General features: G+C 39.2%; 1 protein-coding gene across 4 annotated transcripts in view; it reads right to left on the reverse strand.

Annotated features, from left to right (window-relative positions):
* The window catches only part of SLC29A4 (solute carrier family 29 member 4), an 838,710-nt gene that overhangs the window by 577,881 nt on the left and 234,083 nt on the right, over nt 1–26,746 (reverse strand). For 3 of the 4 annotated variants that reach the window (XM_044089484.1, XM_044089483.1, XM_044089482.1), the window contains exons 2-3: nt 18,772–18,965; nt 17,573–17,704 (exon numbers count right to left, since the gene is read on the reverse strand). In XM_044089484.1, the coding sequence (XP_043945419.1) occupies nt 17,573–17,704; nt 18,772–18,934 (295 nt within the window). In that variant the 5' untranslated portion in view covers nt 18,935–18,965. Of the gene's footprint in view, nt 1–17,427; nt 17,470–17,572; nt 17,705–18,771; nt 18,966–26,746 lie in introns of those variants that run through there. The other variant, XM_044089485.1, reaches the window with a different exon arrangement.

Genomic DNA, 26,746 nt, shown 5'->3' on the forward strand with positions numbered 1-26,746 from the left:
TGTTAAAAGTAGCACAAAAGCGACACCCAACAACGTCGTGCTCAGGCCCTAAACAAGGAATGCAGAGTGAATGGTAATCCCTATGAGGAATCTGTTTCCCACAAGAAATACAGTTATTAACTTTTTCTGACATCCGCAATACTGAGGCAAGAAAAAGACAAAAAATGTTCCCAACAGGGTACTTAGCCAACTTGGTATCCGGTCTGAAACTCGAAAACCGACAATTCCAGAACGCCGAACGGCACTTGCAAAAACTGCTTCTGCTGAGGACCATGCGGCAAGAAAGACTGAGGTTATGGCGTCGGTCATGCGCATTTGTACTGACAAGTACTTACGTCAGTCTCAGGCGCCCGTGACCGACGCCGGTTCTAGCCCTTTGGGATTCGGGCCGATGGTGGGCAGCGGAGTACCCATTTGTCAGGACTGCAGCAATGGGAGACGACGAACATCAGTTATATTACTGATACTAGTTTATATTCAAAAACATAGACACAGGCTGGTCCAATCCAATATATAGTTTATTAAACTCAAATTGCCAAAGAAAGAATATGGTAGCTCAGTAAGACAGATATCACCATGTTTACTAAAACATTATGGCCATCATTTTCTGAATGTCACTAAGTGGAGAAAATAAAATCTACAAGCTGAAACTATCCATTAACTGAAACAAACTCCCCTAAGAATAATACAAAAAGTCATTTTAAATGTGACCCAGTTTAAACAGCAGCTAATGGATAAAAGAAACACTGCAGAACTTCCTTATATTCACAGGCAGATGCGTCTCTGCCCCCCCCCTACCTGCCACTCCACTGCATGTACCTTCAAACGTTTTCAGCATAAAATGCAGCAAATGCTGGTGACAAACGAAAGTGGTGCAGAGAATGAAAAAAATATTTAAGTAACTGTGACATTTTAAATTGTTTGTCTTTACATCCAGTATGCCATTGTCAAGTACAGACTTGAGCATCTATAAATTTTATTTAGTTATTTATTTATTTATTTTCAGTTTGATTACCGGGGGAGTCCACTGGGCCAGAACGTGCCCATTTTCAGTGGAAGCCCAGGGAGAAAAGCTCCATAAGCAATACAATGCAATAATGGTTACATAATGTTAAAAGTAAAATACATGTTGAGAGGCCCACGGAGAAAAGCTCCATAAGCAATACAATGCAATAATGGTTACATAATGTTAAAAGTAAAATACATGTATAAAATTCATACAGTCAGGAAATGCAAAATGCATAAAATGTATATCATGAAACACAATTAACAGATAACAGAGAACACAGTTTACAGGTATTTCCATTCAGCGCAGCAAAATCAACTGTCTGTAATATAAAGATCTGAGGTTTCTTGTGTTTTTACATTAGAAGGGTACTATATAGACAGTTGATTTGTACTAAAAGCTCTCTGGACAGATAGATCAGACTAAAAGTTACAAAGAAAATGCAGGTTCATTGTATGTGGCATAATAACTGGCATTAATTAAGAAGAGGTAACATATTCAATTTTTAAATAATCTCACCAACTGTTCAGATTTTCAGAGACTGTCCAGATTTTGGCCTCATATTTTTAGTTTGTTTTTCATAAAATTGCAGTTTTCTGACAAATTACTGAAAAAATCTTTAAAGTCTGAAGTTTAAAAATAATGATAGACGTTTGAGTTTCAAACTTCATATCCTTCAGGAAATGTATGTTAAAGCAAAACCTGTTATTCTATCAACGTTCTGAGTTTGTAAGAGCAGTATTTAAACATTGTCCTTATTTTGGGCCTTTGTCCCACTTTTGTTTATGGCTTTGTCCAGATTTCTTGCTCTAAGAGGTTGAGAGGTACGTATAGTACCAATGTACAATGTTTGTGTAGTGGCAAAATATGTTTACTGACAGCCAGATGAGTTTGTTTGGCCATGAGGGATCAAACCATTCCATAAGTGGGTAAATCCCACACTGCCCATCCCCAAATATCATATGTTGCTAAACAGCAGTTTTTGAATCAGTATACGCTGTACTCTAACTTTATCTTATTCTATTTGGAGCAGCATTAGTATTATTAATATCACTGCTTTCATTGCTTATTAAATGTGCAAGAACACAATTCTCATCCAGCTGGCTTTGTACATCCACGGTTTGACCCGTGTTGTCAATGTCTGTCTTTCTCCTCTTTTTTCTTACAGTAATGCTCTTCGATCCTTCCACATTCAATTTTGACTTCTTCCTTTTCACCTATCCCTGGCCTCTTTTTTCTATTTTCTCTTTTGGAAAAAAATTGCCTTTTTTTGTAGGTTAAAGGTCATCTGATAGAAAAATGTTATAATTCCCAGTAATCTGTGGATTACATAACAATGCAGCGTCCTTTTCAGTATGCATTTATCTTTGCTTTGCAGGCATTTATCAGTTTCTTTTCTTCTTTATTATTTGCTGTGAACCTCTTCCTGACTTTCGTTTTTTTTATTTCCCTCTATACACTCTGAATCCTCAGACTGCTGAATACTTGTATCCTAAATTCCAAAGTTGTTAGTGACATTATCTTGTTTCACAGAGGCTGAGTGATCTTTATAGACAAAAGATACATCCTTTCTTAAATGTCTTCTATTTGTTCTTTGCCTAACATTATTTATCTCATCAGTCCAGTCATTAATATATGTAACAACAGTTCTCCAAGCTGTGCCAATTGCACAAGTACAATCATCATCAGTAAGTCTAGATTTACTACTACTAATGGTAAGCAAGTCATCCAACTTTTGACACGAGGAAAGCAGATTTGCCAGTGTTATGAAGTGTTATCTTTAAATATATATATAGCATTTATAGGTTCATAGGTGTGTACTAGGGCAACAGCCCGGCAGCCTTTACAAGCCTAGCCTATAGAAGTGTCCTGGCATCATGCTGCCATTAGTTCCTAGTGCCTCTATCAAGTAGAGCCACTGGAGTGATCCCCAGGGTGAACTTTCTATTTCTCATCCATTCATTAAGATTTCTCTTGAAAAGGGCCAGTGAGGTGCACTGCTTGACATGTATGGGAAGTGTATTCCAGAGCATGGCAGTCTCTCGGTTATGAACCTGTCCTTCCAGCATGTTCTGTTGATTCCGGTAATGAGGTTGAGGTCCCTGGAGCGTGTGGTGTGGATGGATTGGGATTTCTTTAGGTGTAACATTTCTAACAGGGCTGAGTCAGACATAGCTTTGTAAGTCAAGCAGAGATCGCCTCTTAACAGACGATATGAGACAGAGAAAAGCTGGAGTTTTTTTGAGTCTGTCCACGTAGGGCATGTGTTTAAGGCCTAGGATCTTCTTTGTTACCCTTGGTAATAAGATGTGCCACATAGAAGGACTTTCTAACCACAGTGGCAATGTGGTGGTTGAAGGAGAGGTTGCTGTCAACCTGTGTCCCCAGATCTCTTATAACTCTTTCAGTGTTCAGTGGGCTATCATCAATGTGGTAATTAGTGGGAAATGTGTTTTTCCCAAAGGAAATGATGATGCACTTTTTGGCATTAAGCTTAAGGCCATGGTTTCAACACCAGTCGTTGGTCTCAGTGAGGCCTTTCTGTAGGATGTCTACATCAATTGGGGAGTTAATAATGGCTTCCAGCTTACAATTGTCAGTGAACTTGGTCACACAGAGTCCCTCCGTGTTGGCCTGGACTTCTGAGAAGTAGATGCTAAACAGGGGTGGACCGAGGACCGATCCCTGTGGGATTCCACTCGTGACTGGTTGGCAGTCTGACTTGGAGTCTGCTACTTTCACACTGTGGGTTCTATCTGTGAGCCAATTTGCAGCCCACCTAGTGATATAGGGGTTGATGCCTAGTTTGGTGAGTCTATCAATAATTCCTGAGTGGGATATGGTATCAAAGGCCTTGGCTAGATCGAGGTAGGCTGTATGAAGTGCCTTGCCCTCATCCGCAGCTCTGGTGACTGACTCAAAGTTGTCAACCAGGTTGAGCAGGCATGATCTACACTTCACAAAACCAAACTGTGTGGGATCCAGAATTTGGAGATTCCCTATATCCTTGTTAATTAGGTCCATGATGATGTGCTCCATAGCCTTACATATCACACTCATCAGGCTAATGGGGCGATAATTCCCAGGGTCTGTAGTCGCTCCCCCTTTATGGAGAGGAATGACTGTAGCAGTGCACCATTCTGTAGGGACAAAACCTGAGGTGAGGCTGTGATTAAATAGGGCACACAGGTGTGGTGCCAGTTCACTTGGTAGGTCACCAAACCAGCCAGGGATATTGTTGTGTCCCATGGAAGCTGTATTCTTGGCCTTGGATAATGCAGCTTTAACCTGTGCTGCAGTAATGCTGGATGCCTGGCATTCTTCTGGTATTGTGATTGGTCCTTTGGGGGGGGGGGGAGTTGGCATTGAATCTGTCAGCCAGTATGTTGGCAATATCTGTTGGCTCAGTATAGGATGTACCATTGTGCAGTAACTCAGACCAAATCTGGGTATTGCCGTGGAGATTCTTATATAACTGTAGAAGGCTTTGTGGTTGTTTTTAGTGTCTGCTGCAATTCTGCCTTCATAGATAACTTTAGAGGTTTTGATGAGGGATCTCAACTTTTTGTTGAGGCTAATAAGGGAGTTTTTCCAGTCTTGGGACTTCATCCTTTTCTGCAACAGTTTCTTCCTTCTGTTGTAGAGTTTGTTAATGGCAGGGGACCACCAGATTGGCTTCATTTTTTTGGAGGACAGGGTCTTGGTTCTGTTGGGTATGGCTAATTCCATGCATTTATGTACGTGTTCATACAGTGCATTGGTGCATTGGTGTATGATTCGGCGGTCATGCACCTATTTTCCATTTGCATGGGTGCCGTGAAGTTAGCCACCTCTGTTTTTAGGAGTCCAAAGTCAGCTTTGGAGAAGTTTTTCATGGTGGTTACTTTTGCTGGTGGTATGGGTAAGATGCAAATTTCCATGATAATTAGTTTGTGGTTGGATCTAACCAGGGAGGAACTGACTATTGGTGTTAAGCAATGGTTGCCCATATTACTAATAACCAGGTCAAGGATGTTGCTTCCTCTAGTGGGGGTATAAGAATGAGCTGGTCCAGCGCATTGGAATTAATGAATACCAGGAAGCATTGGGCAAGTGTATTGGCAGTAATTTGGTCTTTGGAACACCGCCTTAAAAAGGCACTATAGGGGTGGCAAGAACCTTAGCCAGTATCTGGAAACCTAGGGGTGACAGATGCAGGCCATCTCTGGAAAAACATCAATGTTTGTCAATAATTTTCTGCTTGTACTGCGGTATCATTCTGGGCAATGGTAGGATGTTGTTCAGGGATAGGGTCATACCTGCCTGGGCCACATAATCTGAGAGCTCCTCCATGTTTCTTTTCATGTAGTCCAGAGAAGTACATCTCAAGTCATTCACACCCACATGGACAATGACAGAGTCATACTTGTACTTGCTGTGGAGTGACCTGAGTGCATGTGTTATGTGTTGGATGCTAGCACCCGACAGACAGCTGACTGTTCCCTTCTCCTTATTCAACTCTAGTGACTGGGATATCAATGTGCCTCACTATCGAGTCACCTATGATTAGTGTATTGGGCAAGCCGTGAAGGTGGGTGTGTGGTTTGTGTTTTTATGTGAGAGTTGTGATGTTGGGTATTCTGCATTGTAAAAGATACTTGTGCTTTAGTAAATCATTAATGGCATACTCATTTAAGGAATCCATATTCACCTACAAATGAATAAAAAATATAAAAGAAAAGACTAATCAGAATCAGTTACCACAGAATTCAAAGAAACTTAAATCAACTTCTAAAATAAAAGTCATACAAACAATATACAACTAAACATCAAATTAAGTACAGCAAAATTATTGCTCTGACTGCACAAGTTGTGAAAGTCACACAAAAGCTGGAATCCCTTTACAATGCTCACTATCGCTTGCTCCTTTACACTGCTCACTATCGCTTGCTCCTTTACACTGCTCACTATCGCTTGCTCCTTTGCACTGCTCACTATCGCTTGCTCCTTTACACTGCTCACTATCGCTTGCTCCTTTACACTGTTCACTATCGCTTGCTCCTTTACATTGCTCACTATCGCTTGCTCCTTTACATTGCTCACTATCGCTTGCTCCTTTACACTGTTCACTATCACTTGCTCCTTTACACTGCTCACTATCGCTTGCTGTAGCACCTCTTTTTAACAGTAAAAATCAACAAATCCAAGACTGTTCAGATAAGCTCTGGACTGACCTCTCTGCAGTCTGTGTGAATTTATAGCTGACTAGGTCCCTTGAGATGACTAAAGTTTGCTTGTCTAAAATGTATCCCTATCTAACAACTAACAATGAAAATTAAAATGAAAACAAAATATAAATCAATATAAATCTTTGTGTCTACAAGTTATCCCTTCCTTCCTACACACAGTAAAAAACAGTGTGTAAGAAATAAAATATAAATTCAAATAAAACTTCTCTTACCAAGCTACAGCACAGTCAATCACAAACAAATCCAGGATTGTTTAGATAAGCAATGGATTATTCTCTCTGCAGTCTGTGTGAATTTATAGGTGACTAGATCCCTTAGGACTGCTAGAATTTGCCTGTCTAAAACTTATCCCTTTCTTACAAAAACACTGAAAATTAAAGGTAAAAAACACAAAATATGAACTAAGGTTGCTGTCTACAAGCTATCCATTCCTTCCTACAAACAGTGAAAAACAGTGGTAAAAAATAAAATATAAATTGAAATAAAACTCATGTATACCATTCTCCAAGATACCCAAGTTCTGTGGGAAACAGTCACTGTAGTCAAAGAACAGAGATAAATAATTTAAAAGTCAGTACATTCACTATACCTCTTGGTCATCTACAAGCAAACAAAACTTGACAAAGATATCAGCTTGCATGGTTCAGTGACAAAAGAAAACTTAGAAGAACCACATTAACATTTAGATCCAGAGAGATATGGTGCTTGACATGAATACCGATGCCTGAAGGCATGAATTAGAATGTGGTGGCATATAAGGTTGCCTTGCTACAGAGAAACGTTAAGGGAGAAAAACATAAGGTGTGAAAGAGCTAGTAAGTCAGGTTATATGCCAGGACATATGAAAAGTAATCCATAAGGGGGAAAACATGGATCAGGAAAGCAGAATGTGCCAAACAAGTACAAGGTTGTACTGTTAAGGCACTTGTGAACTGCAGCAAAGATACAGAAAGATGACATCACAACAGCAGGAGATGAAAGAAAGGAGCCAGAAGATGTCATAAAATATGCAAACTGGATGGAAGGCCTAGTTGCAAACAACTAGTGAAATCAGGAGGGAGAGGTAGTCTGAGGTGCATTTAGGTATCAAGCAGTACAGGAGTTCCAGAAGGAGTAAAAAGTGCAACAAGGAAGTATGACAAAACTGTCTATATTCTAGCAGAGATCCACAGCGGTAATTTGTATCTGTATTTATTTCTATTATTTATGCATTTGTTTGCTTAATTTACTTATTTATGACTGATGTTTAGTTTTAAGCATTTGAGTTAATGAACATGAGCTTAATACATTTTGAGTGGAATAAATGGTTACTAAGTCAGTTAGACTTTTTAATGTGTCTTCTTAGAGTTGTCAAAACAACACTTATGCTTCCCAGAATACAACATACTTCAGTTTAGTTGTTAAAAATAACTCCAAGATAGCATGCCATCACTTTGTTTCACCTTCTAGAATGTCTGACATTATTTGTCTTGTTTTTTGACAGTAACAGGGGGTAACCACAGAGACAGCACGCACTAAAATAACTGATATGTGCAAGTAAACCTCCTTCTGCAGGTAAATTGTGCCCAGAGCGACTGTTCTGTCATGTAAGAACTTAATAGACTCTGTTTCCTTATTTTAAAGAACATTGCCACATTTTTAATATGCTAGGTAAGAATCCTTTCTCTATGTTCATCTTGCAAAACGAGTGTCTCAGGGATCGGTTCTCTCACCCATATTATTCTCATTTGTTAACTCCTTACCAATTCACCTGTCTCAAGCACTGATCCTAATGTAAGCAGACGATATGGCAATCCACAGATTCTCCCCCTCCCCTTCTACCATTGGCAATCCAGAGATCCTGTCCCTCTCCTTCTACCGTTGACAATCCAGAGATTTTGCCCTCTCCTAGTACCATTGTCAATCCACAGATCCTATCCTTTCCCTTCTACCATTGTCAGTCAACAGATCCTGCCCTCCCCTTCTACCATTAAAAACAAATTGAAAAGACATAAATACATTACCAAACAGCTCTCACATAATAATCCCACACTGAGCAGCATAAACACCATGAACATGATCTTTGGAACAAGACAAAAACTCTCCACAATCCCTGAAAAATGGGTAATAAGACATAACTTCAAAGATCATTTAGAAGCCACACCACACATCAAATACTCTGGCATTAAGCTAGACCAATGTCTGATCTTTCTATTTCACATTAACAGCCGAACTCTACAAGAAATACCTCACTTTTTGGGTCAAAGAATCGCAAAATTTCTCTCACCAGAAGTTAGACTAGCAAGTGGAAATGGAGCTCTTCTACTGCAGCTAGAATGCATCTTCCTTACTACTGTCAACTTCGCAAAGAAAAAATAAATCAGTTCTGCAAACTCTATCCAATCATATCAGTATTTTTGTCACATTAGTCCCCCCATCCAATCATATCAGTATTTTTGTCACATTAGTCCCCCCATCCAATCATATCAGTATTTTTCTCACATTAGTCCCCCACATAGAATACCAGTGCTCACACCCAATTAAAGAAAAATGGCTTCCCACAAGTGAAAGATGCACACACCTCCTAGCCTACCTAATCCACAAAATAATGCCAGCACAAACATGGAAATCACTCTCCCTGCAAAACTATAAGACATCACCTATTTCTCTAAATTTAGACAACAACTCAAGAAACGTCTACACATTAAGAACTGCTTGTAAATGTTTTTCTCTGCAAAGTATTACTTAAACCCCATAACTCCTATTACACCTGTTCTTTCCTCCCTCCCTACATTCACCTCATAATTTAATGCTAAGACATCCGTGCTACATTAACCTGTCTCCTCCTCCACACTCTCTGCTTCCCACTCTCTACATGTTCTCCACCCTCACAGCACCCATTTCTCTGTAATGTACTTCACTGTTCTACCTGTCCACCTTATCCACCTTATCATCTTGTCACTATAGGTTACATTTACCTACAATAACTCTGTAAATAGAATTGATATTTGATAGATTCCTACTTTGTTAGACTTTGCCTATGTTGTTATAAGGTTTGTGCATGCTGGATATTGTATTATATGGACTTGCAATGTGTTAAACAGACCACCAATGTTAGAATGTTGTTGTATGCTTATTATTATATTTGTACTGTTCAGCTGCGTTGTAAACTTTTTGCCTGCTAATACTTTGTATTCATTTTCCCGGCCTGAACCTGAAAAGGTCCACCTGGATCAGTGTTCTAGGCTGGTCAACAAATACTAAATAAATAGGTAAGTTAGTAAATAACTAAGTAAGCAAATAAATAAATAAAAAATAAGGATAGGCAAATGGAAGAAGGAACAGAGAAAAAGAAGGAAGTTGAGTCTGTAATATTCACAGATCAGAAGAAAAGGAATGCATATATACTCAGAACTAATAAACTGCCTTAATTGTCACTTTATGAAGGCCTTTATTTACAATAATGAACTAGTAGGCAGTCTATAAAAATAAAGCGAGGTATCTTTAATTACAAATTAGGTCATTAATTATAAGGCTGAGTAGCAGCAAAATATAGACAGAAACATCTAGGTCAATGACATTTTGGTTTAGCACTTATAATCAAGTAGTCGTTTGCTAGAAGGGCATTTGTTTTAGCTTTAGCTTATTTGCAAGTACTTTCATTTGATAGAAATCCTTGACAAAGCCTTTCAAGTCTGACATAGTTAATTTTCCTGCAAAGTGCTATTTTTTTCAAGAGTGATAAGATAAGCACACACAACTGCCTTTTTGACTTGGACCAGAAGGCTGAATCAGTCAGTGAAAAAAAAGTAAAGTTCCTGCATTAATGTTATTCTGTTAGATCATAAATCATTTTATAAACACTTCAGATCAGGAATAAAAGAAGGCAAGAGGGAAGGGCATATTCCTTCCTACTGCCCATGAATGTTTAAATCTTCCCAACTAAAAAACTAGACTCTTGGGTAACTCACACTGAAACAGTATCCAGGTGTCTATGTTATTCTGCAAAAATGAAATCTTTTTATTTACCACTGTTACATGTAGTTTGGCCTTTCTTTAATATATTCAATGCATAGCATTAAAAGCTACCATAAAAATCATCAAGCCTCCTACATGAAATCTTCAGATCTAGAACTTCTTCCTCGAATTCAGCAATATCGAATGCATCCAAAAATCAGATGAATAGATCCGTCTGAAGTCACTCAGCAAGGGACCTTATGCAGTTATGAATAAAAGCCCACATGAAATCATTTTCAGAATTCAGGTCTCTGTACAGTCCTCCACTGCACATTTTGCTTTGCATTTCTAACCTCACCATTTCCTGCAGCTCAATAATTCTAAACATCACACTTTAATCAGAATCATTAGGTTCCCTTTTTTATTGGAGTTTTCATCTGCCTCACACTGATATTTTCAAAATTACAAGGGACAGCAAACACTGAAAAACAAGACTCTAACCAGTTGTTAGGAAACATAGAAGAACTATCCGAATATCTGTCTAACAGCTGATGAAGGAAATCATGTTCTAACCAAGCTAAGTTTGTCTGTGTCTTTCGGCTTTTCCCAGTTAGGGGTCGCCACAACGGAACTCCGGTCCGCTAATGATTGGTAGTGGATTTTTACGTACCAGGTTACCCACCCTGATGCACAACCTTTAACGAAGGCACACCCCATTCACGTATGCCTCCACACAGAAGACGCTCTAGCTGAGAATCGAACGGGACAATGTCTTGCTGTGAGGCGACAACGCTACCGCAGCACCACCACTGCAGTAGTTCTAACCAAGCTAAGTAATATCTCCAATTTACCGCAGTGCTTTTTATTTCTCATGGAATTTTATCAAAGAAAACACTATCAAGGATAGTCTATATCTCCCTCTAGTTAGCTGAAATAAAAAAGTAAAATGACTTGGATTAAAGATGTCTAGTCAACAACAAATAAATTAAAAAAATAATTGAAAGTGGTATCGGTCATTTTTTATCTTTGTTTGAATCTGCCAAGTTAAAACATTTTCTTAATCACACAGAATTATAGATGTTACTCATCAGACACTTTGGAAAATCAAAGGTAGATTTTTTTACAGATCCCTTTCATGGTGTGTTTAAAAAAATATCTTCAAAATTTTTGAGTCTATATTATGTTGCCGAATTGGCAAAACAGCAAATGCTGTTTCAGAGACACATAAACAAAGAAATACCACTAACGCGAATGGCCAGGTCACTGATTTTTTTTTTTCCCTAGGAAAAAAAAAAACGGTAGACGAACCTGACACAACACACCATTTAAATCATTACAAAGTGGGGGGCTTCACCCCCCACACCCCCACTAACTCAATATACCAACTCTGAGTTATCACTACATTGGGGTAAAGGGCAATTTCACGATGATGCCCTGGCCTTTCGTATTAGTGGTATTTCGCTGTTTATGTGCCACTGAAATGGCATTCGCTGTTATGCTGTTTTGACAACATAATTTAGACCTGAATTTTTATACCAATGGGGAATGGAAGATGTCACATCATTAACATAACCATTTTATCTTATCAGATTGCTTTTTTATTCTCTTTTCAATGTCAGGTCATACTTTATTCATGCATTGTAGATTTATTGGGTTAAATGTCATGATGCATTCCTGTCCCACTACCATTTCTTACATATTTGTGTCATTCTTTAATGAAAAAATAAAAAAATAAAAGTTTTGTAAACCTTTTGAGAAGCCACTTTCCAAATAAATCTTTTATATCTCTTTGTGATATCACTTTAGAGGTACATCCATTGCCTTTAATGGACATGCCCTCACACATGCATAGAAGTACATATATTAAAGTCTATGAACACATTTCCAACTATCCCTAGGAAGACGTAGTTCAATTAAAGTCTTGATGAAGTCAGCATCGCAAAACTTGTACTTTGCAAAGGTTTTCATTAAGCAATGTGCCACATATACTTACACTGACAAGGATGACATTTCATTGTTGCACTGTGGCACTTATTCCATTACATGTGACCTTACACTTCAAAGCAAAACGTTCATCAGTCAAGTAATACTCGTGTGAAAGGAAACAGCATAGCACCTCTAAGTTCTAATCTAATTCCCCCTTACCTTACTTAGGCAAGGCAATTAAACTGGACAGCTTTTAATCTCTGAATGTAGTGAGAGCTGAATTGCAGAACTGTGGCAAAAACTCAGCTTTCCTACAAATGCCTGAGGTGAAGTTAGTTGAGTTTCAGTTGCTCACAAAAAAAAAAAAAAAAGACAAACAGCGTAATGCTAAATGTTTTTTTCCCATAGGAAATCATTGCTGGTGTAATTCTAATTGTGTTCAGGTGTAATTTATAATTGTGCCCCCGCAATGATTCGTTTCTTTACAGTGACTTCTCCCTTCTTCAAGTTGATGTGACCTTGAAGTTATTATACAGTACTTTAGGGGGAATGAGGGAGTGAGGGGGCTTGCCTCCCTGCAAAAAAAAAAAAAAAAAAGAGACTTTTTCACCGTTTTGGATTGCAAGCATTTTTTTTCATTCTTTTGGAATGTCCACTTTCAGGAAGTCAGTGTTTCATAGTGGAATCTGCCAAACTCAATAACATCTAGAAAGTTTTTTTGATTACCAGCAAAGAAAACATTGAAGGCCAATGATCTTCTAAATCATTATGGTGCATCGCATTTTGTTTAACATTGCCAAGTAAAGTGTTTGTGTGTTTCATTATGAATTAAAATTCTAATAATAAGTAAATAGACACAATCAAATGATTTATCATTTCTTGATTTGCACATTTTTAGCTAAATTTTTCAGATTTAGTTTGAGAACATATAAAGTCCTACTGATTTGTGGATTTCATATTTTAAACTCTTTAGCTACATCTCATACTGGCATTAAATACATACTTCCAAAATACAGGAACACTCAATTAGTTCAATAGATCTATAAACAGCAAAGCGTTCAGGCAAAGTCGCCCTTTCTCAAAGCATTACCTATAATAAGCATATACCCCTCACTTAAATAGCAATCAATTTATCCATTTAATCATTCAATTAACATAAAAAACATAAAGACAATAAATGTAACACTGAATTTTAAGAGTTCCTCAAACCCAGCCATAAATTCAAAATACAGAGTATCATAAAATCACTTACAAGAACTTTTTCTTTAGCAACAGTTTTATACTCACACCCATATTTAATCCTAGCTTCAGATCAGCATTTAAACATGTAATCCACCTATACTCTTGTAGCTCTGTTTCAAATATCACATCTCCTCCTCTTATACTAGTAGAACTTTTTGTATAACTCTAAAACTAAAAGTATAACTACTTCCCAGTTCATTAATGTCTTTAGTCAAAGCGTTAAGTACATCTTTTCTAATATCTGATATGTGCTCAGAATTTTTTTCTTGTAGTTTTCTGTTACTTTTATCACATGCAGCCTGATAAACTATATTTTCTGTATTGCAGATAGTAAAAGTGTCATATTCAAATGATTTACTAGTCATTGGGTGTGCAAACATAGTATGACTTCTAATATATCTACAAAATGAATAATTATAACGGGAGTGCAGCATTTTTCACTGTTTCTACATCATATTTATTTTGTTTTATAGCATAACTATTGTTTCAAACTCTTTGTTTCCTATTTGTAAACTTTAGTTCATCCCCAGCTAACTGTTTTAATTCTGGGAGTAGACTTAGCATTGACCAGTTATTCTTAATAATTCCTTCAGCTGACTAGTCCTTCTGTTTATACTGCACTAAATATCATACCTCATTCTTCTTCTTATTATTCCTTTTCATAATGTTTTGATTCTGATCAGAATAATATGGTGTATCCCTACCTTGTCTTTCACTATATACTTCCTGTCTTGTTCAACATGCTGTTCTTTCACAATACACTTGCCATGTTATTAACTTCTTCTTTAAATTCAAAGTTATCATTAGTAAGCATGTTAGCCCTTAAAAATTGTCCTTTAACTATCACTTTATATACAAATTTTGGGTGCATAGTATTACTCCAAAATATTCCTTAAGACACACACCAACATAACTGGTATGGGGAAACCACTGGATACACTTGAAAGTACCGTAATGGCATCAATAGTAGTATGGGGATTGGTGGATGGGGAACCACTGCACACAAGGGATAATTTGGCATAAATGCAAACATTTCATAAGGGTGATTGGGGGGGGGGGGACCACTAGAAAACCAGGGCTGACCCCTTAAAGTGCCAAATACACCTGTGCCACAATTTCATTAAAGTATTATGGGGTGGGGGCATGGGAGAGTAGGGAAAGGTACAAGGACTGTGATATGTGTGTCTGTGTGATTGTGTGTGTGTATTTCCATGTGTGTGTGTGTGTGTGTGTGTGTGTGTGTGTGTGTGTGATTGTGTGGTGTGTCTGTGTGTGTGCATCTGTGTGATTGTTTGTGTGTGTGTGTGTGTGTGTGTGTGTGTGTGTGTGTGTGTGTGTGTGTGTGTGTGTGTGTGTGTGAGTGTGTGTGTGTGATTGTGTGGTGTGTCTGTGTATCTGTGTGATTTTGTGTGTGTGTGTGTGTGTGTGTGTGTGTGTGTGTGTGTGTGTGTGTGTGTGTGTGTGTGTGTGTGTGTGTGATTATGTGGTGTGTCTGTGTGTGTGCATCTGTGTGATTGTGTGTGTGTGTGTGTGTGTGTGTGTGTGTGTGTGTGTGTGTGTGTGTGTGTTTTCCTGTCTGTGTACTTGTGCATGTGACAGTGACCAAAGGGGAATTCCACTGCCTACATGAGCAGCAGGTAACTACTGTGATGTGCACATCAGCCACGATCAGCAAATCACAGTAGTGACTGCAGTTCAGGAAACATGCAAATTAGCCGATAAAGAGGTCTTATTTTGTCACAGCTAGCATGTTCCTGAATCACAAATGACCTCATAGGTATAGAAGGGACTTTTGGCTCTTGCTAGGGACTTAAATGGATTCTTGGGTATTCAAAAAGCAATTCAAAGCACCACCGAGCAATGACATTTACAAAATATAGCACAAATAATGCAAAATAAATGGGGGGCTATAACACAATATGCCTATAGAACATAAAACACAGGTAGTACTGATCAAATGACTCAGGTGGTTGGCAGGAACAAAAGACAAATGTAAATAGTCAAAGATAGATTAGGTGAACGTGGTATACGGACTGGCTTGTTAGTGAGCTAGATAATGGTTTATAATAACTTTTACATTGTACAGTGTCACTGAAGAAAGAATAAAGAGTAACAGTGACAGAATTTCAAGTTTTAACAGCCACAAACAAAATTGACAGCATGTTGGGGACTGAAACTAAAAAAGGATTGGTGAGGTAAGTGAACAGAAGGCAGAAAGACAGAAAGAAAGACAGACAGACAGACCTTTCAGGCATGATATGGGATCCTAGTCTGATTTCAATTACAAGCTCACCTGTACAGCTAAATAAAAAAGTGGTAGCAACTGAAAATAACTCTGGCACCAAGCACTGCAGGTTAGTGAAACAGAGATCTGACAGCCCGGAGTATAAGTCGGACTGAAGAAATGAAGATAATCTCTGCAGAAGTCGCAGGATAAAGAAAGGGGTGAGTGGCTTTCATATAAATGGAAGGAGATGGCTAGTTCCTTGGCCTAAACAGTTAACCCAGTGAAGGCTGAATGTGAAGACAGTAAGAGAAGATAAATGAACTCTAGAGTGATGTTAGCTTATTCTGTCACCCGTCTATGAATGACTAAAGTAGCTTTCGCTTAAAGGAGCATGGAATATTACCTCAGGGTATAGTCACACTTGAACTGACTATAATTATTATGGGGGTACAAGACATCATCCCGGTACATGGGTTATAGCGGGATTTGCAACCTATGCAACACACTTTTTTTCCTGATTTTTTTTTTCCAAAAGCTGTTGCAATCAGTTTGGGTTGACAAATGGCATTTGGGAAATGCCACTTTGAGGACAGGCATTTAAATATCTTAAAGAAGTGATTTGCTCAGTGGAGACATTGCTAGATGTGCCGATGGAGTATGTCCTGGCAGAAATTAGACTGTTGAAATAACAGATATGTGATATGTTTTCACCTGAGGAGAAGTCTGTTCCCATGAACCACTAAATCAGCATGATGAGACGGCAATTGAAACTACAAGGTAAGAGATGAGACTGAGGCCCAGTTCTGTAAAAAATGGGCTTAAAAGTCTGAAAACAAGAGTGCATACAAAGTAGTAATCAGATATGAAGTGATATGCTCTTTAGAACTTCCCTCAGCATCACTTCTCAACAGATCATTCAGGTTTATTCTATAAAGCAGTAAGCAGGACAGGTGAAGCCATTTGTGAGCTAGTAAGAAGATAAAGATAAAACACCTGTCAGAAGCACAAGATTATATGAAACTATACACCTGACCACCCTTTGTGCTCAGGTTTAACTTTGCTTTGCTGTTCTCCACTCAGTCATTTAAAGTTCATGCTTTATGTCTACTTTTTTTGTCCCTAGGATGAACCCAATTTAATTTCCTTCTAATGCCCATTTATCTTATCAAATAGTTAATTTTTAAGGACAGTTCTTTCCTAGAATATTGGTGACCTGAGTTCGACTGTATGTCTGGTGTCACTGGGCTGATGGGTGGGATGCAGCAGCTGTTGCCAGGTAGCCTTCATTTACAGGAGGGTATAGATGTCTTGCCACCTGGCTAACAGCCTGCAGTCGAAGCAGAAGACTGCAGCTCTGGCAATGTGATGACTAGCAGCAGTAGCTTATTAATAGCAGATGGTGTGCACATGGAAAAAGGCGAGCACAAAATGCACTCACACTGCATGCAAGGAGTGCTGCTGGGGCTTAAGGTCACCCTAGTAAAAATGCCTCCCTACCCATCAGGACACCCTTTTATCTTTTGTCCAGTTTTGCAGGCTTGGAAAGTGCAATGGAACTTAGCTGACAGTAGACATTCAGGCACAAAGAAAATAATTTAATATACACGTAGTATTGTCCATTGTACATAGAAGTTGCACAGGCTGATTGCCACTACTGCTGTATAGACTGATTATCTATAGGGATGTTTTTCTAAGCATACTATGAAAAATGTATACACTTTTGTTATAACTTTAGTTGTAACAGTCAGAAATTACTCTAACAACCCTGCCCATTACAGCTAATAGTGACCAGATATGCGTTTTAATTGTCTATAATTGCTCAGTCCTGTGCCCCATAATTCTCTTTTTTGCACTTTACTTACCATCATAAACAGTTCACCGTCTACTGCTTACTATAGGTACAGCTAGACAGAAAAAAAATAATTATGGCTGAAGTTCAGTAAGAATGAATCAGAAAGATTCTTGTTAACAATTATTCCCATTGAATACGCATTTAAGAAGGCTTACCTGGGTACTTATCATGTAGGTAGTCAACATCTGTGATGAAGCTGTTGTAAGGCAATAAAAAGCCCACTCCTGCGAGAAGCATTGCAAAGTATATTCCATGATACCGGTCCTGAGGAGTTGGATCTTCTACAACTATATCAACACAATAAAGAAAAAAATCTCAACAAAGGCATGAACAGGTGAACAATTTCTGCAAAGGTTCAGTTCTGTCCAACTAGAAACTACCATTATAACCATTTTGCTAGATTCTGAAACACATGCAAGATTTAGAATGATTCAGTAAGAAGGAAGAACCTGTGGTCATTGAAAGAATATTATATGCAAATGGATGAATTACATTGGGTGGTCTTTGGATAGTTCCCACTTATCAGTAAGCATTCTAAGTATAAGTAGTACATAAATGCACACATTTAAAGGCCAGTGCTTTAACAGGACTTACATTCCCCTTATAAAATGTGGCACAAGGCACAGCCAGAAGTCTTTAATGTCATAGCAACTGTTCAGACTTAAGTTACTGCATATCATGTAATATGCCGAGTCATAAATAAAATCTATGCCTTTAATAAAAGTTATCAAATACATTTTTGTTCGCAAAGGAAATGTGAATGGAGTAGCTGCCTTTACCACAGCATATTGGATCATAATTTCACACAATTCTCAAGATTTATTTTTATGATAATATTTATAAATCAGCTAAGACTAGGCTGGGGTATGTCCCCTTAATTACTAACAATACTGCTATAACTCTGCATGCTTAGTGTACATTGACAGTGACAAAGACACACAAATATGGAGCAGGTGATGGTGGTTTTTCCATTTACTATAAAATGCTTGCTATGCACTCAGTACAAGATACATATTCTAGCAACAAGAAACAAAGAATCACTGTCACCTCACATTCATACCCATACACACACATATACATGCACACACACACGCTTTAATGCACATGTACACACACACACACACACACACACACACACACACACACACACACACACACACACACACACACACACACACACACACACTGAAGGGGAGGGTCTTTTTACTGAATGAGACTCTTGGTTACATTTAGATATAACATAAATTAATTTTATACAACAAAGAAAATAGCCTTGAGCTGCACAGGACTCTGCTCTCAGAAAGATGACAGTCCTTTAATGCAGCACATGTTAGGTTTTGTGAATTTTCCTTACCTGGCTCGGTGAAGGTAAGTATCCCTTTACTGTGGCATTCTTTGGCATGATTCTCCTCATCTTCTATCTGATAGCTGTCAAAACTGAAGCTCATCACTACATTACCCTCAGGGGACTGAAATGGAGTGCCTGCTTTGAAGCTTTCCCCTCCTACGGAACCCATGATATGACCGTTTCACCAAGAGAGGAGAAGCCTGAAAAACAGGTTATGATATAGGAATGACAGAATTAGAAGTGAATATTATACAGGATATTTTATAATACAGTACTTTGTATGATGCCTTTTGTCACCTGCAAGATAATATATTCCCACTTTTTCAACAGCTGTCATTCAGCACAGGCTTTCCATTCACACAACTTAATTACACTGCAGTTGGCTGTCCACAGAGTGCTGCTATAGTAAAAAGGTTTACAGGAGCTCCAGATGTCACCTGAGAGGGATCATAAGCTAAGACTTTTACATTCAGTTCATTTTATGATTTTCTCAGAACTATCCATTGAAAACCCACAGTAACAATAACACCATGCAAGTCTAAAGGAAAAGTTGCCAAAGTAGCTGCTAATGTACTTAATTGATGATAAAGAATTAATGTACAAGCTTCTTTGCATATATTTGATTCACTTATTGAATTCAATAATTCAAGACATAATTGACATATAAAACACATGTTTAAATATGGTTACGTAAAGCACATACACCAACCATATTTTTGTTTAAGCAATGCAGCTACAGAAACGTAACACAGATCATATGCTTTATAATAGCTGAAAGGGAAAGTGTAAAAGTTAATGCAGGACTCGCATATTTGGACCTGCTGCAGCAATTGTTGTTGCATATATGATGTTGGGTTCCTTCACTGATATATGCAAATCATAAAATTCTACTACCGTCATAGTCACACTTACAGTTTCAAAAGCAGACTTAACCTAATAGGGTATTCCTTACGCTAAGGTGGCCATTACCTAGAGTATGAATTTCTGAGTAGGGAGATAACAAACACAGAGTCACACATAACCATACCTCTCAACCTCTTAGAGCAGGAAATCTGGACAAAGTCATAAATAATTGGGGGATAAAGGCCCAAAAATAGGGACAATTTTTAAATATTGCGCTTACAAACTTAGAAAGACATAATAACAGGTTTTGCATTAGCATGAGTTTTCTGAGGGGTATGAAGTCTGAAACTCAAATGTCTGTCATTATTATCTGACTTCAGTCTTTAACGATTAGCCAATGATTTGCCAGAAAAGCACAGTTTTATGAAAAACAGACCAAAAATAATAGGCAAAAATCTAGACTTTCTGGGAAAATCTGTACAGTTAAGAGGTATGCACATAACTCATGCAAAAAAAAAAAAAAAACATTGTTTTACCCTTTTTAAAGAGAAATCTATAGAAATCTAACATCTGAAATTTTTCATTTGGCTTGGGAACATAACTGTTATTCGTGCTGCAGTAGCTGATCCTAGAACCATGATGACGGCATGTACGGTTAATAAATGGACTCTAATTATTTCTGTAAGTAGCTCTAATATATTATTATGTCCATCAGTGATATCCTTCCTTAGGGGAGGTCTCATAGGTTCATAGGTTCATAGGGAGGTACTAGGCTATCTGCCCGAGGGCATTTATAAGCCTAGCCAGAGTGTGTCAGCTTTCGCTGCCCCATTGATTAATTAACTGATCCTATGTCAAGCAGAACCAGTGAAGTGATCCCAGGGGTGTATTTTCTGTTACCCATCCACTCGTCAAGGTTTCTCTTGAAGAGTGTTAGTGAGGGGCTCTGCCTAATGTAGTTAGGAATTTTGTTCCAAAGCATGGGGAGTCTCTGTGACAGGAATCTATCCCTCCAGCATGTTCTATTTATTGTTGTGGCGAGGTTTGGCTCACTAGAGTGAGTGGCTCGCAGTGACTTGGATTTCTTTACGTGGAGCATGTCCATCAATTCTGAGTTGGACATGGCTTTGTAAGTCAGGAAGAGATCACCTCTGAGTAAGCGATATGCGACTGAGTACAGCTGGAGTTTTTCCATTCGGGCTGCATAGGACATATGTTTGAGGCCAGTAGTCCTCTTGGTGAGGTACTTTTGTCGTCTTTCCAGCTGTTGGAAGTGTCTTGTGAGGTACATCCCAAATGGGGCATTATACTCTATGATGGGTCTGATGAGTGATGAGTAGAGGGGCACTATAACCTCTTTATTTCTAGATGCGAACCCTTTAGTAATTAGATGGGCTACATAGAAGTATTTCCTAACTACTTTGGCAATATTATTGTCAAAGGAGAGATTACTATCTACCTGGGTCCCCAGATCTCTTACTATCTCTTCTGTATTAAGGGGGCTGCCACCTATGTGGTAATTCATGGGTAATTTGTTTTTCCCAAATGTGATGACTATGCATTATTGGCATTTAGCTTGAGACCATGACTTTGACACCAGGTGTCCGTCTCAGTAAGGCCCTTTTGGAGAATGCCCATGTCAGCCAGAGAGTCAATTATGGCTCCCAGTTTGCAGCCATCGGTGAACTTAGTTAACCATAGTCCTCCTGTGTTTTCCTGTACTTCTGAGAAGTATATGCCGAACAGTAGGGGTCCCAGGACTGAGCCTTGTAGGACACCACTTGTGACTGGTTTAGAGTAAGACCTGGAGCTGGCTATTCTTACCATGTGAGTTCTGTCTGTAAGCCAGTTGGTAACCCATCGCGTGATGTAGGGGTTTATGTTCAAGCTGGTGAGTCTTTCTATAATTCCCGAGTGGGGAATGGTGTCAAAAGCCTTGGTGAGGTCAAGGCAGGCTGTGTGAACTACCTTCCCCTCATCTATGGCCTTGGTGACTGTCTCGAAGAAGTCAACCAGGTTTAGTAGGCATGATCTGCCCTTAACAAAGCCGAACTGGGTCGGGTCAAGTGTTTGGAGGTTCCCAATGTCTTAGTTAATGAGTTCCATGATGATGAGCCCCATAGCCTTACAGACCAGGCTAGTCAGGCTTATGGGGCAATAGTTACCAGGGTCAGTTGTGGCCCCTCCTTTGTGGAGCAGAATACCCGTTGCTGTGCACCATTTTATGGGCACATAGCCTGTGGAGAGGCTGAGGTTGAACAGTGTGTTTAGGTGGGGGGTTAGTTCGTTCTGTAGTTCGGGCAAGACGCAGCCTGGGACACCATATGGCCCCATTGACACTGTGCTTTTGGCTTTTGAAAGGGCTGTTTTCACCTGTGCGTCTGTGATTTCTGGGACACTACACTTTTCCGGTATTGTTGTGGGCCCTTTTGGGGGTGAGAAAGGGGTGAAGTTTGCACTGAATCTATCTGCCAGGATGTTGGCAATATCAGTGGGTTCAGTATATTTTGTGCTATTTTGCACTAGCTCAGAGCATATCTGCGAGTTGCCACTTAGATTCTTGACAGCTAAAGAAGGCTTTGTGGTTATCTTTTGAATCCTTGGCTATTTTTCTTTTGAAGTTAGCCTTGGAGGATTTTATGAGGGACCTTAGTTTCTTACTGATACTGATCAGGGATGTCTTTCCTTCTTAGGATTTGCTTTTTTTTTCTGAACTAGTTTGTTGTATAGCCTGTTTAAGGCAGGGGTCCACCAGACTGCTTTCCTTCTCTTAGGGGAGTGAGCCTTGGTTTTGCTAGGGATGGCATGATCCATGCATCCTTGTAGGTGCTCATAGAGTGCATTTGTAAAGGTTCCTGCATCTTGGATACTGTTATCCTTTAGCATGGGGGCTGTGAAACTTACCACCTCTGTCTTAAGTAAGGAGAACTTTGCTATAGAAAAGTTTTTCACTGTGGTTTCCTTGGTTGGAGGTGGTGGTGTGGTGTGGACATCCAGAGTGATTAGTTTATTGTCTGATCTAACCAGTGATGGGTTGACCTCCGATGTGGAACACCTGTCGCCCATGTTGGTGATGACCAGGTCCAATATATTTTCACCTCTGATAGGGGAGTTTACCAGCTGACCCAGAGCATTTGAGTTGATAAATTCCAGGAAGCGCTAGACCTGGGAGTTTGTACTTGAGTAGTTTTCCCAGTTAACAGTAGGTTAATTGAAATCGCCCAATATCAGGGTGTTCAGTAGGACCTTCACACTTTCCAGTGTCTCCAGAAAGGTGGAGTGGTGGTCCTGGGTCATGGAGGGTGATCTGTAGCAGGCCACAATTTGCATTGCAGATTTGCCTGATATTAGTTGCATATGGATGATCTCGGAGGTATCATGCTTTGCCACTAACCTGGAGCTGTACGTATCCTTGATGAATATGCATACACCCTGTCCTTTTGTGTTTTGGTCCATGTTCTGTGGCCAAAATGTGTGGTATGAGTTGTAGCCTGGTAGTGCTGGGGTGCTCTGTGGAGCCTTGAACCAGGTTTTAATTACTGCACAGATGTCGACGTTCTCCATACTGAGGAGTGCTTCGAGCGCATGCATTTTGAGATTTAAACTCCTGGCGTTGAGTAGCATAACCCTCATTTTTTTATTTGTGCTATTTACAGAGGTGGGTTTGACATTTGAGCCTTGCGTAAAAAAGACACTATGGGGGCAGCAAGACCCTTGGCCAGTATTCGAAAGCCTAGGGGTGACAGGTGCAAGCCATCTCTTGTGAAGCAACAAGGCTTGTCGAGCAAGTTGTCCCAGGCTGACAGACACTGGATTCCCCTTTGAATGACACCAGAAGCTTAGCCAATTGTTGAAATTGATAATTTTTTCTTTATACTGCGGTATCATTCTTGATGAGGGCAGGATGCTACTCAGGGTCAGGGTCATACCCGCCTGGGCTACATGATCAGAGAGCTCTTCCATGTCTTTTTTCATGTAGTCCAGGGAGGTACGTCTCAGGTCATTCACACCAACATGAACAATGGCAGAGTCATTTTTTTAAAGAGACAGAGTCCCTTTTTTAAAGCGAAATCTACAGAAATCTAACATCTGAAATGCTTCATTTGGCTTGGGAACATAACTGTTATTTGTGCTGCAGTAGCTGATCCTAGAACCATGATGATGGCATGTACGGTTAATAAATGGACTCTAATTATTTCTGTAATTAGCTCAAATATATTACTATGTCCATCAGTGATATCCTTCCTTAGGGGAGGCCTCAGTCTCAGGTGAGTGCAAGGCAAACCCTTTTCGAATACTAAATGCTGCAACATTCTCTTAAAAATGAATAATTTATACCACTATAAGGAGCACTTTGTCATAGATCCACAATGTGAGGAAAAACTCCATGAAGCCTTTGAGATTACATGGACTGTGGGCATTAAAAAAACAGACAAATGTGTGAAATGGGAAGGAAAATGGCGGCAGAAAATCAGCAGAAGGAAGGGGGACATTGAACTACACAACAGGAGAAGTACAATATGAATTTGTGCTGCTCTGAAGTATATAAATAGAAATTATATTTATTGAGGGAAACAAAACACCATTAGAAGCAAGTAAAAGGTAATAGGACTATGGATTATGGCCAAGGAGGGAGGTGAAGGACTAGAAAGGAGGGATATGATGTGCTGGAAGGATGAGGCTCAATAGAGTATAAGAAGCAAGGCAGTTGATCAGGGAAGGCATAAACAAGAGAGGAGGCAGATGAAGGCTGAGAGGTGACATGCTAACCAGAAAGTAGGTACTAATAGATGCTAAAGAACTAATGTACAAGGTTCTTTAAACCTTTTCACATGAAAATCATGCTATTAGAAACTGGGAAAAACTGGTCAGAAGACACGTGTTTGCCATGTTTAGGCTTCCGCCTCAAAAGAGAAAAGAAAGAAAGTTGTCAGTGAAGGGCAAGCAGGGGAGGAACACTTCTGAAGTACTGCACAGTTAAGTTTGAGGTGACAAAGTGTTACCATGGGGGTTGTGCTGCTCTCCTGGAAATACAAGATGAACTAGAGGGATGGTAACACTGTGGATGTAGGAGCAAGGTGAGGGACATGGTGATCTTTATGAATGTCAAGAGATACAAAAATATGTTGGAGAAATGGAGTGGATGCTTATGTAGATACAAAGGCTTTGGTTAGTGGCATCTATGCGTTAGATGAAGAGGTCCCTTATTTTAACTGTTCGACAGAGACACACCGAGAGGAGAAGCAGTGGTTTATCTGAAAATGGAATCAGATGTGTCAAGGTGGAGGAAGTAATGCAAAGCAGGATAAGAGATACTGGGACACTTAAGACTTGGAAATGCATATAGACAACAGCTTTAGCAATGTCTCAGGATAATAATATACAGAAAATTAACCAAGAGGAGAGTATAATTCATTGAGTTGGTGCAGTGGATCAGAAAGGAAAATGTATATGGTGACGATGCTTTCAGAGATCTCAAAGAAGCAACCTGCCTTTTATCAACTGCAGTTATTTTTTCATTGTGTCTACCTGTTAACCAGGTAAGGCCACTAGGCTCAAGTGTTCCTTTTCAGGGGGAACTGAAGAGCACTGTCTACTTAAATGATTTACTACAAACAGAGGCTGAGGAAGCATCTCTTTAACACCTCTTAGCCTTAATACACCATGTGAAGGAACAAGCAAGTGAAAAACATATCTATAAAATAAGCAGGCAGAAGCAGTTAAATACAAATATTTTAATGTGGCATTTAAAATCAGTGAGGAAGTTGCAATAAACCTAGTTTTGTGATGCAGAACGAAAACACCATAAATGTGACTCAGATGACGTATGTTTGAATACCAGCTCTGGAATGGAAGAGCTAGACAGGTGGGAATGGGAGTGAGCAGCAGAAACAGCTTGTTCCAAGGGGAGGGAGAGGTGGTTTCCAGACTAACAGTGCTCCACTGAGAGCAGAGGCTTGCATGAAAGCTACTGCCCACTGATGCAGGCTATGAATCTCTGGTGATGGTAGTTCTCAGGTGGGGCATTGGATACTCCACTGTGATGTAATACCTACATCTCCACCAAGGCAAGGGAACGGGTTAAGGTGGGGTTAGAATAGGAGAAAAATGAGACTATAAACTGTGCCTGGAAACATTCAGGCTACTGACTGTATGGAGCTTGTACAGATAGAGATAGATGGTGAAGAATGCCTTTAGGTCTTTTTCTGGAGGATAAGTCAAATTCTCCCATCTGATGAGACAGACTGCCCTTACTCATGTCTAGAACAGATAGATAGATAGATAGATAGATAGATAGATAGATAGATAGATAGATAGATAGATAGATAGATAGATAGATAGATAGATAGGTAGATAGATTAGATAGATAGATAGATAGATAGATAGATAGATAGATAGATAGATAGATAGATAGATAGATAGATAGATAGATAGATAGATAGATAGATATATAGATAGATAAATAGATAGATAGATAGATAGATAGATAGATAGATAGATAGATAAGGTTACCTTTGTCCCTGATCTGACAGTTGTGAGGCGTGCTCACCTCTATCGCACTGCAAGTGAATCTTGGGGTACAGACAGATGTGCAACACACCCTCGTGGCTACTTGAATTTTGGTCCCCTGTGGATAGTTTTCATCCTGAACCCAGATGAAATCCACTCATAGGGGAACAAATGGGCATTTCTGACAAAAGAGCCTGACCTGATGTTCAGAAGACTTAAGGGCAAAAGAATGTTACAGTCAGCCAGTGGAAACTGCACTGGCAAACATTCTAAATCTTTCAGAGACGCCTCACACACTGCTGTAGATATAAAATTAATGTTAGAGAAACATTCTAAGACTTATAATATTAGCAAGACACGTGACCTGAAATTTCCAGGTAATCATTCCCTCAGGAATATCTTATGTTCCATGTTTAAAAGAAACAAAGTATATGAGCCATCAGGCAACATTAAACGGTTTGTAAGTAAACTTGAGAAAGAAATGCACACATTATAAATCTTGTGAAATAGAATAAAAAATATGAGTACAGGAAAGAAGAAATGTCGACAAATTACAGAATTTATAAGGGACACCATCAAATCAGGGACCAGAAAATACAGAAGTTAGGTAACACTGAACAGATGAAAG

Source organism: Protopterus annectens, chromosome 12.part0 (assembly GCF_019279795.1).
Source record: "Protopterus annectens isolate FY-2018-M chromosome 12.part0, PAN1.0, whole genome shotgun sequence".
Classification (NCBI taxonomy): Eukaryota; Metazoa; Chordata; order Ceratodontiformes; family Protopteridae; genus Protopterus; species Protopterus annectens.